General features: G+C 36.5%; 1 protein-coding gene across 1 annotated transcript; it reads left to right on the forward strand.

The window, feature by feature from the left end:
* The first annotated feature begins 5,307 nt into the window (after window positions 1-5,307).
* LOC110900215 lies at window positions 5,308-10,499 on the forward strand. Its single transcript, XM_022147121.2, has 7 exons — window positions 5,308-5,578; window positions 7,080-7,174; window positions 7,563-7,782; window positions 8,373-9,054; window positions 9,134-9,252; window positions 9,359-9,471; window positions 10,222-10,499. The coding sequence occupies exons 3-7, from the start codon at window positions 7,575-7,577 to the stop codon at window positions 10,324-10,326; spliced, it is 1,227 nt and encodes a 408-aa protein (XP_022002813.1). The 5' UTR covers window positions 5,308-5,578; window positions 7,080-7,174; window positions 7,563-7,574; the 3' UTR covers window positions 10,327-10,499.
* The last annotated feature ends 2,649 nt before the right edge of the window (window positions 10,500-13,148 follow it).

The raw sequence follows: 13,148 nt of genomic DNA on the forward strand, positions 1-13,148 counted from the left end.
GGCCCAAAGCGAATTAAAAACTTGAGGCCTTTTCATTAGAGAAAAAATTGACTTCGAGTATTAATTTATATAAACAAAAGTGTTTGCAGTTTTGGTTTCTCAAGGATGAAATGCAACTAAATTTTAACATAATGGATTGTATATGTACAATTAACATACGAAAACCATGAAAATATATAGCTGTCACATTATGTGTAAACCCAAATAAAAATGTATCAAGAGAATTCTTAATGTATATAATATGCAAAACGAGACGAAATGAGGGGCCTTGAGAAAAGTGGCGCCCTAAGCCACCGCTTCACTTAAATGGGGCTAGAGCCGGCCCTGCGTAGATGTTCATAAGAGGATTAAAGAATATTCCTAAGGACCATTTTTAGAAAAGAACCAAAACCGACAAACCCAATGACGTATGTAATGACTAGTGTTATAATTAGGGAACCGGGTTTGGCCATTTGATGGAGCAACGGATTGGCTAGTGATGACCGTCGTCAAGTCATTCAAATACCTAATAAACCTAGATACTTAGGATAAGTAGGGTATCGTATCCACGAGTAGCATATGGTGAGTAGCATATGGTTAGCAAGTATTACACGTTTAGTTTGATTGGTACGAGTAAACACGAAGATGTGATTGTCAAACAAAGTGAATTGTATAGACTAAAAACAAGTTAACGAAATATAGTTCAAATAATTAAAATACTGCCACAAGGCTTGGGTTTGGACATTCAATAAGCAATCTAAATAATCATACACTCATCACTACATAAACATAGTTTAGTTTACCAAATTCACACATAAACAAACAACCCTTTAATCAGGATGCCTATCAAATAGAATAATCCTTATCATATTTTTTGGGCAACGAGACTCTCCAATTTGGGGAGTGTGGTAGCCTAATACAAGAAAATCGCCATTCCAAAAAAAAAAAAAGAATAATCCTTTTCATCTTTTTTAGTTATAAAGTTTATAAAAAAACAATAATTTCAAATGGTCGAATTTCATAACTCACTATCTAGCAAGAAACGAGATAGGAAAAGAAAAAAAAAAATAATAACATAAATAACAAAGGGTTTTGTAACCAGTTTACCCACATAATATTTGCTTTTCTATTTCTATTAACAAACTACAAACGCGAATAATTAACAATGGAATTGAAGATGGACTTCCGCAGGTTTTTTCACATTCTCTAATGTAATATCATTCCGAAACCTCCAAATAACCCACCAAGCCGACATAACAATAGACTCAATCAACGATCTCCTCTTTTGGTAGTCAACAACGAACCTATCCACTCCATTAGATCCGAAGGAAGTTTAGAATACGACAACTTTGATCAAACCATCTTTCAATTGCACGTTAATCTTTAAAGCTAACTCGCACAAACCAAAAACATGATCCACCAAATCTACATCTTTGACACAAGATGAGCGCAACAAAGAAGGAACATTCAAACCTTTATCAACCAAAGTTTATATGATTCGAGTAAAAAAAAACATAAACCTTTCTAACTATTACATTTAACTTTGGAAAAAAAAAAGAGTATTTTTGTTTTGCTAATGAAAGTTTATTTTTGGAAATTCTTTTTTTTTCATCCTAATCAATCATTGTGCACATTGTAAAATCCTTGAAGAGAAGTGAAGTGAGACAAACCAAACTGAAAGATAAGTTAGCAAGTGGGACGTAATGAGTGGTTGGTGTTAAGTGTCTTTCATTGCTTTTGACTTCTTTTGTGTTTACATAAAACAAAGCATATAAATGATGGACACCACTTTGATGTTGCCCTTTGAAAGCCACCCTAAATCTTTTACATTTTTAATTTAATTAATATATATATATATATATATATTCATTTAGATACATACATGCGATTCTCGTAGTTTTTCTGTGTAAAACGTGTTTTGTATCGTCCTGACAAGTTGGTCTAGTAGTTAGTCACTTGGTTTCTCTCTTTGAGATCCCAAGTTCAACTCCCACTTTGAAGAGCATTTGTGGTGGCAATGAAGTTTAGAATTAGGCCTCTCTAGAGGTCGTCAGTTCGAAACCGAGCCGAACCGGGTTTTACCGCATTCAGGCGGACGGGTTTTCCCTGGAACTGGTGGCTTGGCGGCTCGGGTATGCATCCAACTTTGACCGTTATGAAGGAGGGGAGACATTTGCTCAATTGAAGGCATCCCAGGATGCTTATCTGGTGATTCAGTTGACCGTTCACGAAAAAAAAAACTTGTTTTGTATCAAACATCCCTCATAATACATGTATTTAAAGGTATGCCTAACTCTTTAGTTCTCCATGTAAAACTTGTTAAACATCATCAAACATCCATCATAATACATATTTCAAAAGTTATGTCCAATTCATTTAATCTTAGATACATTTTTATCTAATACTACTAAGTACTAAACTACACATTTTTAACCATAACGAGGATTAAACCCTAACCATTTGAAAAGACAAAGTCTTATCTAACATCTTTGATAATAGATTATACAAATAATTTAAAGTATTAAGTCTCATCAAAAGTACATAAAGTAAACCAAACAACCGGCAAAATGTCTTGTAATATGGTTTTCGCATATAATCCAAAAACAATTGTTCGTAAATCTTAGTTTTTGTTTTTCTTGTTTTAACGTAAACACACAACCCCTTAGGTTGATTCCTAAAACTTAGCTATTACCCACTTTATGAGAATTGAACTACGATGATAAAAATAAATACATGATATCACTAGGATAAAAAGCTATTGAAAAATGTACTTAGTTCTAATCCATAATATCATGTACAAATTTTAAATCATATTATCCACATCCATTAAAAGTGTGAACATAATCATTTATTATTTGTTTAATATTTAATATTAGGCAAATTGGATTTAAATAATCCCAACTCACTGTTATTGGCCAATAATAATCCCAACTCATTTAATCACCAATAATAATCCGAACTATTCACTTTTGTTTGTAAAATACTCCCAGTTAAAAAAACACTAACTAGGTTAAAAAAATTGCTGATGTGGCATGCCACGTCACCTGCCACATCAGTTGCCACGTCATCAAAAATGCCACGTAGACAGCCACATCAGCTGCCACGTCATCAAAAATGGCAACATCAACTGCCACGTCAGCAAATTTGCTGACATGGCATGCCACGTCACCTGCCACGTCAGCAATTTTTAAACCTAGTTAGTGTTTTTTTAACTGAGAGTATTTTACAAACAAAAGTGAATAGTTCGGATTATTATTGGTGATTAAATGAGTTGGAATTATTATTGGCTAATAACAGTAAGTTGAGATTATTTAAATCCAATTTGCCTTAATATTATTATTTTCGATAGAATGAGAAACGGAGAGCAAAAAGAAGCAAATATTTTCATTATGTGACTTGCATTTTCTTTAACTTTCAATTATTGGTTTTTCTGGAGACTTCCAAAGATATATCCAGAAAGAGTTAAGAGTTCAGAAGTCTAAACAAACTTAAGGAATCAATTTCGATCATATATTAGTAGTGATCAATTGCTTAAAGATGACATTTTCTTTTAGTTGAAAAATCTATCTTATTCATTAAAAAATACAACACATTATAGACAATTTATCTTCTTTTTTAAGAAAAAGGTAACACCCATTTTCAAAGTTGCTTCGAATGTATATGATTGATAGAACGTTACATAAGAACCAATCATTAGCAACAACTTAGAGGGTGTTTGGGGTTGAGTTTTGAAGGAGATTTTTAGATCGTAAATAATCAGTTTTAAGTGTTTGGGTAAAAAAAATTAAAAAATTAAAAAACTGATTATTTGCGTTTAGAAAGTTACAAAACACAGTTTTCCAAAAGCAGCTCACCCCCCTACTGCAACAAAACGCAGTTTTCCAAAAATTGATTATTTGCGTTTAGAAAAAAAGGATTTTCACTTGTTTATTTTTTTAAATATATATTTGCCAAACACTCAAATAGTTGCTTATCTGATTATTGTGATATCAAGCAACATAATCAAATCCAAACACTATTTTTCAATATCACGTTTTGTTACAGTTAATTATCTGATTCTGATTATTCAAAACGCATAATCTATTTTCAAAACTCAATCCCAAACACCCGATTGTAATTAAGTTATTATCTGATTCTGATTACTCAAATAGTTATTATTGACATGCGGATTGTAATTAAGTTATTGGTGACGGAATTAGTGTAGGATCGTTTTGCGACCTTAACGAGTCTATCAGAAGAGTTTTTGCTCAATACGAGAGGCGGAAAACAAACGTATTGAGTTGATTCAGCTAGATATTCACTTTAAATGTCCTTTTTATTGATATAACAGCAATTTACAGCGAGTAGACACTTCGGCAGCAGTTCGGCACTGAAACCGGAAAGTTACAAATGAAATGGCACAACAGGTATTTATAGACCAAGCTATTTCGCACGAAATCATTTCATACGAAACAGCATTTCGTACGGAATGACCAATAGTCATTTCGTGCGAGATCACATGTCCTATTTCGTACGAAATGACCTAGTCATTTCGTGCGAAATTACCTGAATCACCTATATCTCGAATTTCGTGCCCTGATCTCTCTATCCTATTACAAGACTCGATACAAGACGAAGTCGACAGACATATGCACCAACAATTAGCAATAACTTAGTTATTATTGACATATCAATTGTAATTAAGTTATTGGTGACGGAAGCAATCAACAATAAGGTGTTGTTTGTTTTTTCTAAGAAGAGCTTCCTTGCCTCTTATGGCTGCGTCGCGCAGATTACGCGCAGACCTTTGGGTCTGAAGACTGTTTGTTTTCTCGAAGACCTTTCATTAAAAAAGGTCTGCGCGTCCTCTTTTTGGTGCAGATGTGGACTCTCCTCTTCTAACCTCTTTTCCTTTGCCCTATTTTTATAATTTAATGTTTGGTTTTTCGTTTTTCATTATGGTCCGTCACAATAATGTTAGTTTTGTTACACCATATGATCTACTTGTCACACTCATACTCTACTCACCATTATAAACATTACCGATAACCCGATTATAACCCAACAGCTCGTTTATAACTCGTCAACATGTATGACTCATTTAAAAAATGGGTTAAAAAGGTTGTATTCGAGTTAACCTGAAATTATATGTATGCGGGTTAAGGTTGAAATCTTTGACACGTATAACATTACGAGTCGGATTCAGGTATCACATTTCAGCCCATCAACCCACAATCCGTCAACCTGACACGATTGACACTGTATTTGTTAAAAGTCATCCTTGAGGTGCCAGAAACATAAAACACTATAAAGTTTAGGGGCATATGTTGTAGTTATTCACTTATTCTCTACAATACTTTTCAAAAAAAAAAAAACTTATTCTCTACAATAATTTTAGTCACCACTCACCATTCATAAATTTCGATGTGGCACATCTTCATACAGTCTGGCATAGATGCATGTTATATATATTTGTATAATGACGTCTGGCGGTTCTATACATCCCATTCTTTTTCACTCTTTCTATTTTTAGAAATCCACCAACACTTTAGTGACCAAAATTCAGCAGTCACTCAAAGAAAACTTTTGAATAGATTTAATGAGTCTATGGGGAATTAAGGTATGTGAATTCTCTACCTTTCTTGTAGATTAAAATGGGTATATCACTGATTTAAAATCTATCCGGTTATTGTGTTAGAATTCACATATTTTAAATCAGTGATATACCCGCGTCAAATTCAATACAGCTATGAAGATTTTAGATAACGAATGACTTTTTATATTGTAAAAGTAAAGAAAAAAAGTGTGAAACTTGTAAGGAGGTTTGAAAAATGATTCATTTTGTTAAAAACTTTAGTGGGTATTCATTTCTTTGAATCTGATTTTGAGTTTGTTTCTTTTCATCCCTATTTTTGTTTCCATGGAAGAAAACTTGCTTGAGTTTATAAAAATTAAGGTTTTTTTTTTATTTCTTATTTAATCACATAAATTGTCCCTTACCTTGTTATTATTATCATTATTCCAAAGGGTGACATAACATAATAGTAATTGTTTAAGTACCTTTAGGAAGGGCTCAAATTTAACTTGAGGGTGGACTGGGCACCCTCGGGTACCCCTTTCGAGGTAGAAGTCACTGTGCGGTCACACCGTCGCGGTGCCTTCTTTTGCGGTATCTGTGAGTTCCGACGGATACCCGCAAAACTACAAATGTGACACCGAGTTGTGGTGTTTCGGCGGTAAACGGCCCCCACCTTTATTGGTTTTTTGCAATGTTTTAAAAACTCGTTCAAACCGGCCGATTGTACCGGTCAAACCATCCGGTAGAACCAATTAAAACGTCTGGTACACCTGGTTAAGCCAAATCCAGTACGATATAAAAACCGGATTTTAAAACATTGGTTTTGTCTTTAAATTTTTTAAACGTCACTTTCAGTTAATACTGATTTTTTGTCTTTCTAGCCCTTGAACCACTAGTTCTCAAGGTTTCCAAAAAATTGTTACTATAATAACAATATAATAATTATTATTACCATTAATGAAATAAGAATAAAATATTGTATTCTTAGATTTGGTATACTACTTTTGTGCTAAACGGATAAGTGATTGTGAATATAATTATTATTAATGAAATAAGAATAAAATATTGTATTCTTAGATTTTGGATACTACTTTTGTGATAACGGATAAGTGATTGTGGATTTGTCGGTCTATTTGATAAACAGAGATGGGGTCCAGAAATTCAATAAAATATTGACACCTTTAATACGGGTTGTATAGGCTTATACGGGTCGTATTACTTTTTCCGTTTCTAATAAAGACCGATGTATCAGATTTTGTCTATTTGACTGGACCTATACGGGTCGTATAGGCCTATACGAGTCGTATTGGTTAATGTTTTTTTTTTTTTTTTTTTATAATTTTTTTTATACATCTGTTTATGGTTTTAAAAAAGTTTTCTAAAAAAAGATTTGTTTTTTTTTAAATAAAAACTTAATCTTTCAGAATACCATGTACAATGTAGTATAGTATAGATGAGGTATAGGTGTAGTAAAGGTCCCGTATCTAGAGTCTAGTTCTAATTTTCATATGATCTAAACTTGGATTCACTTTGCAATTTTCAGGATTTCTTGTGGATGTAATATTTGATTGATGAATGATACTGAATTGGAGTTTGCTGTGAGTATTACTAATCAATTAAAGAAGAACACTAATACAGGTAAGGGTGACAATGTTTGACACGACACGGAAATAACCAGGTTTTCAGTTGTCATATCTAACCCATTTAATAAACGGGCAGTACTCAAGCTGACATGTTTAACCCGTTTAATTAAACAGGCCGGCCGCCTACCCATTTATGACACATTTAATCCTTCAACCCAATTAGCACGTTTACAACTTGATTACTGTCCGCCAACCTGTCAACCCATTTGTCACGTTTAGATAAATGGATTAAACGGGTCGCGTTTAGGTTACACTGTTTTAAATGTATGTGGGTTAGGGTTAATGTTTTGACATGAATAAAAATAAGAGTCGCGTCGGCCGTTGGGGTTGAACAATACAACCGTCAACCGTCAACCTGACACAATTGACACTTTTAAATACAGGTGCAGGTGCAAATGCAAGTTGAGGCAGATATGATGCAATTTGTGGGGTCTGATACATTAGCAGAGCTAGTTTGGTCTCCAAGAACAGGTTTAAACATCAAATTTGCTGAAGAAAAACCTTGTTTTATGTGGGAAGTTGGTCCAACTGATATGAACTCTGAAAACACTCAAAATGAACAACACATTGCATCACTAGCAACATGCCATGTCAGCTGCACAGGTACATACTCTTATGTTAAAACTAGGGGTGCAAACAAGCCAAGCTACTCGCGAGCTACACGAGCTCGGCTCGAAAAAACGTTCGAAACGTGAGCTTGAGCCCGAGCCCGAGCCCGAGCGTTAAAACAAACTCGTTTAGTAAACGAGCCCGAGCTTCGCTTATCGAGCTTTTTATATAACTTTTAATTAATATAACTATAACTAATATAAATTAATTAATAAATAATACAGAGCCGAGCCCGAGCCAAGATTGAGAAACTACCTACGAGCCGAGCTCGAGCTTTCACAAGTTAAACAAGCTCGAGCCCAGTTGAGTTCGGGCTCGGCTCGTTTGCACCCCTAGTTAAAAGTTAAAACACTCAAAAGTTTGATGCAAAAAGAACACTGCACATTGTAAGAAAGTGATTTTGGAATAGAGATGACAATATGGGCCGGGTCGGGTCGGGTCAGATTGATCCGTCAACCCTTTTGGCAATTTTTGACCCATTTCGTAATCGTCCAAGTTTTTGAAATTATCCCATCTGTACGCGTTGTAGATGGGTCAAAAATCGACCCGTTTTTAGCTAAATGGAGCGAAACTGGTTCCTGCAGGTTCACAAAACCAAGGGGCAGTAGATAAGTTATATGAACATTTATTTGAAGATGGAATGATGGGCGGTTGTGACGGGTCGGGTTCCGAAACTAGACCACCTTTGAAAATTGAGCCTATGATGCAATATAGGCCCGAAAAACATGCCGAAAGGGCTGATGTTGATACGCATAACGTTAAAATGGAAAAAGATGGTTACTTAAGTGACCCTTTTCTAGAAAAGATGGAAAGTTGTAGAAGTGCTAACTTCTTGACCGAAAGAAAACGTAAATGCGGCTTCGAACAGCAACTGATTCTTGGAAGTAAACGAATCAAGAATCAAATCGATGGTAGCTCGTTCATGAACTGGATTTCAAACACGTTGAAAGGGTTAAAGAACAACCATAACGTTTATGATCCGCGTGTTGGTGTTTGTGACGAAACTAGTGGTTTTCGTAATGTTTTTCAGTCTCTTTTCTCAACAGAAACTATCAAACAGTTTGAGAATAAATCCATAGGCAGTTGCATCTCGAAAGACACAGTTTTAGCCGAAAGATGCAGCCATGGATCACTCGGTTATTTGAAAATAAAAGATAAAGAGAATGTGAAACACGTAAGCTTCTATGAACGGGTAACGATAGAAGCGCCAAAAAATATGTTTGACACCATAAGGAAGCTTCGACTATCGCGTACTGATATCATCAAGTAAGAAAATCCTCTATTTTCACTTTTTTCACATCATTTGTTCGCGTGATATCGTTTAGTTAATGTCATGTTATGCTAGATGGATGAATTCCCGATCGTCGGTTTCATGTAACTTAGATGGGTTCTTTCTGCGGTTACGGGTTGCAAAATGGGAAGAGGGAGCAGGGGGGTCAAAGTATTATGTTGCTTGCATAACAGGTATGACTTCATATTATTTTTGAAGCATTTTTAATAAATAATTGAATACCAAAATGCAGAAAAAAAAAAGGAAAAAAATGTCATTTATATCTATATCTTGTGACAGGATCACAAGGGGAAACACCATGTAAAGATTTGAAGCAATCTATTAGAGTCAAAGTTGGAGATGTTGAATGTCTTGTTCAAAGTCAACATGTCTCTAACAATGATTTTCTAGAGGTAAACTCTGTTTATCTGTGTTAGGGTTTTTCATGTTTTACTTTCTTATAAGAGTAAATTACGTTTTTGGCCCCTGTGGTTATATCACTTTTACTATATTAGCCCAAAATAAGAATTTTTAACATATCTGCCCCTATGGTCTCTATAACTAACCATTTTGGCCCCCAAGTCTAGAGATCATGGGGGCCAAAATGGTTAGTTATAGAGACCATGAGGGCAAAAATGGTTAGACTTAGGGGCCAAAATGGTTAGTTATAGAGACCATGGGGGCAGATATGTTAAAAAATCTTATTTTGGGCTAATATAGTAAAAGTGATATAACCACAGGGGCCAAAAACGTAATTTACTCTTCTTATAATTAAAAAACTCGTTTTTGATGCGTTTTCAAGCATTGTTAATAGAATTGGACAGACGGTCCGAACTGGGAATCGGCTTACATAATTTGTCGGGTTTAGCCCATTGAAACCGGCCGGTTAATGATAGGACCGGTTGAACCAGTAAACCAAACCGGGTGGTTGGACCGAATTTTGAAAATTTTTTTCCTTTCAAAATCTTATTTGTTGATGAATTTACTACTTTAGCCTCCTAGACTGTATTAGTATATTTTGTTAACATTGCAAATTCACACTTTAGCCTCCTAGACTGTATTAGTATATTTTGTTAACATTGCAAATTCACACTTTAGCCTCTTATTTGTTCATTTTTTAAGTCATGTATGGTGTCCAATTGATGTGATAATGGTTTTGATAGGATGAACTCATAGCATGGTGGGAAAAGACATTACAAAATGTTGGGATTCCGGTCGTGAAAGATTTAAAATCGAAGCTAGCAGAGAGGAAAACACTCGGCGTGTAGTTCATGGTCGAAAACATCAACTTCGTCTATCATAAATGTGAGGAATGTGTGTGATATTTTCTTTTCGGACGTTGTGAAATCGAAAAAATCTTTAGAATTGGCTTGTGATGTGAAGGGCCAATGGTTGTAATTCACAGTTTTTGTGCAAGTTGTTTATGTCCTCATTGCTACTATATCAATTACACAAACATGAATGTCAACATACAAATACTTCATTCGTATTCATATGTTTACACACGTACTTGAGATTTGTCCCAATTCAAGGAGCACGACTTATTGGGTTTGGTTTACACGATTCATACTAAATTTTGGTTTTAAAAGGCACGCCCCAGGCACAATTGTCGGGGGCTTTTTTCCTCGGCGCCTGGAGTAAATACAAAAAGCGCCCAAAAGACGCAAATTTTTGGGCTTACTACTTTTGCGCTTCGCACCTCAATTTTAGACCTGTTGCTTTTGTGCGCCTATCGCTTTTTAAACCAAGACTCAAAATATTACAGGCATAGTTGTAAAACAAGGTCTCCAAGGCCGATTACTCCCCGAGTAGTTGCTACAAGATAGGCTGCCGAGGCGACTTTCTTCAACTCCGCCTAAATGCACGGAATTGATCAAACACGGTCAACCTCGTCCAAAATCAGATCTAGTAGGTCAACTCGGGACGAGTTTGACCTAAAAAAATAAAACATAATTTCTTTGCCTATTATGTTAAAGAATGAATATCATTTTCAAGTACTTTGTTATAAATATTAGTAAATTTATGTTGTTCGACACATTTAATTTCCGAGAACTAATTTCTTTATAATTTAACATGTCCGAATACTCCCGAGAACTCTCTGTCAAGGCCGAGTACTCTCAACTCCCCGGTCGACCGACTCGGGAGCGCCTAACAACTTTTGCAACCATGATTACAGGTATTAACTAACGTTCTTAGCTCTAATACAAGAAAACTTGAATTATTTCAATTTAGCTAAATAAATACATCATACAAGCAACAATGACAATGATAAATGGATTTGGTTGGGGGACAAATATGGGGATTTCTTGGTCCTAAGACTATGGGGTATGGGGTATGGGGCGGGGTTGGGGCGTGGGTTGGGTGAAAACGCCCAAGTCACCACCCCGGGTGGGCTTGGGTTTCAGCGTGGCCCCTTGGGCGGGGGATTCAGCCCGGGCGTTAGGCATGCCTAGCGGTCCTATGTGGTCGGCTCTTATTGGCTTGTTGGCTAGGGCATAGCGGGCCATGTTTAAATTTTAAAATATAACCGTTTGGCCAAGCCAAACGATTCACCCACCCACCTGTCCACATCGCTATAATACCCCCAACCCCACCGGCTGTCCACATCGCTACCCCAACCCAAGTCACTCCACCTACCCGAATCCGCTACCCACACACACTTGATCGATGGCCTCTTGGACACACGAGGAAGAGCTAGCACTTGTCATGAGCGTCGTTGACGTGATGAAGGGCCGCCAACCCGGTGAGACCCGTTACTGGCCGGAAGCTTTCGCTAGCTACCGGCACAACGTGGGGAACGACCGGCACAATTTAAACGCGTGCCAACACAAGTGGCGCAAGCTACGACCGAAGCTCGATCGTTTTAAAGCCTACTACGACAACGTCCCGGGCGGTGATATAAGTCACGAAGACCGGGTGGGGTGGCCAACATCGAGTTCCAGGGCAAGGAGCGGAAGCTGTTTGACAAGCTCGCCCTTTTCGAAATCTACCTAACGCTTTAGTTTTTTTTTTTTTTTTGTAGAATTTGGTAATTTTTAGGAAATTTTAATAAAACTTTAGGCTTTTTTTTAAATGTTGTGTGTATTTTTTTAATTTTAGGTTTTTTTTTTATTTTTTAATACACCTGGCCAACCCACGCGGGCTAGCCACGCCCCGCCATATCCCACGGACACGTGTCAACCCATGACCCAAACCCCCGCCCCACCATACCCCACGGTCTAAGAATCAGTATACTCATCAGCGGATAAACTGGATTTCAGAGAGTTAATTTCTTTGGTTGGAGGCGACGACAGATAGGATCCCTACGCTGGAAGCACTGTCGATGAGTCAGTTCTTGGACCAAGTTGTGGGGAGGTATGTGTGACCACAAATCATTTACTCGTATCCTGTGACTTTGCAAAAGCAAGTTGGTCCCAAATATGTGCTTGGTGTAGAATAATCACAAGTCACCCCCCCCCCCCCCCCCCACCCCCAAACCCCAACCCACCATGCATGCATACGATGCTACTACATACATGCATATTCCCAATTTCCCACACTATAAACATGTTTATGAAAATAGAAAAAAATAAACCAACTAAATCTACCACAAGAGCAGATGCTAGCCATACCAAAGCAAATGAACAAAAATCTAGATCACACAAAAAGGTACTCCAGGCCATAAAACAACACCTCTAATTGGATCCAAAATGGTCTAAAACTGAAAAAGCATTTACGAATTTACTTGTCAAAACGGGTCGGATTGATGTATCCATTAACATGTTCTTTTGTCCTTATATTTTGACTTTTATAAATAATCAGAGTATAATATATACGATTACAAAGTCATACTATCAAAACAGTAATCTTCTGGAATAAATTGATTTCGGTGATGCTGTAACATGAAGCATCTATTAATCGTTGAAGAATGTTCTTACCTCAAGGCTTGGCTTTAAAAGGCGCGCAAGGCACTCAGGAAAACGCATCAGGGCTAGAGGTGGCGTCTCATGTACTTATGGGTCAAAATTAGAGTATGTAGGAGCCGAGTCAACGCCTCATGCACTTATGGGTCAAAATTGGTCAAAAATAGGGTATGTAGGAGGCTTGTATG

The sequence above is a fragment of the Helianthus annuus genome, chromosome 13, assembly GCF_002127325.2.
Source record: "Helianthus annuus cultivar XRQ/B chromosome 13, HanXRQr2.0-SUNRISE, whole genome shotgun sequence".
NCBI classification, from domain to species: Eukaryota; Viridiplantae; Streptophyta; class Magnoliopsida; order Asterales; family Asteraceae; genus Helianthus; species Helianthus annuus.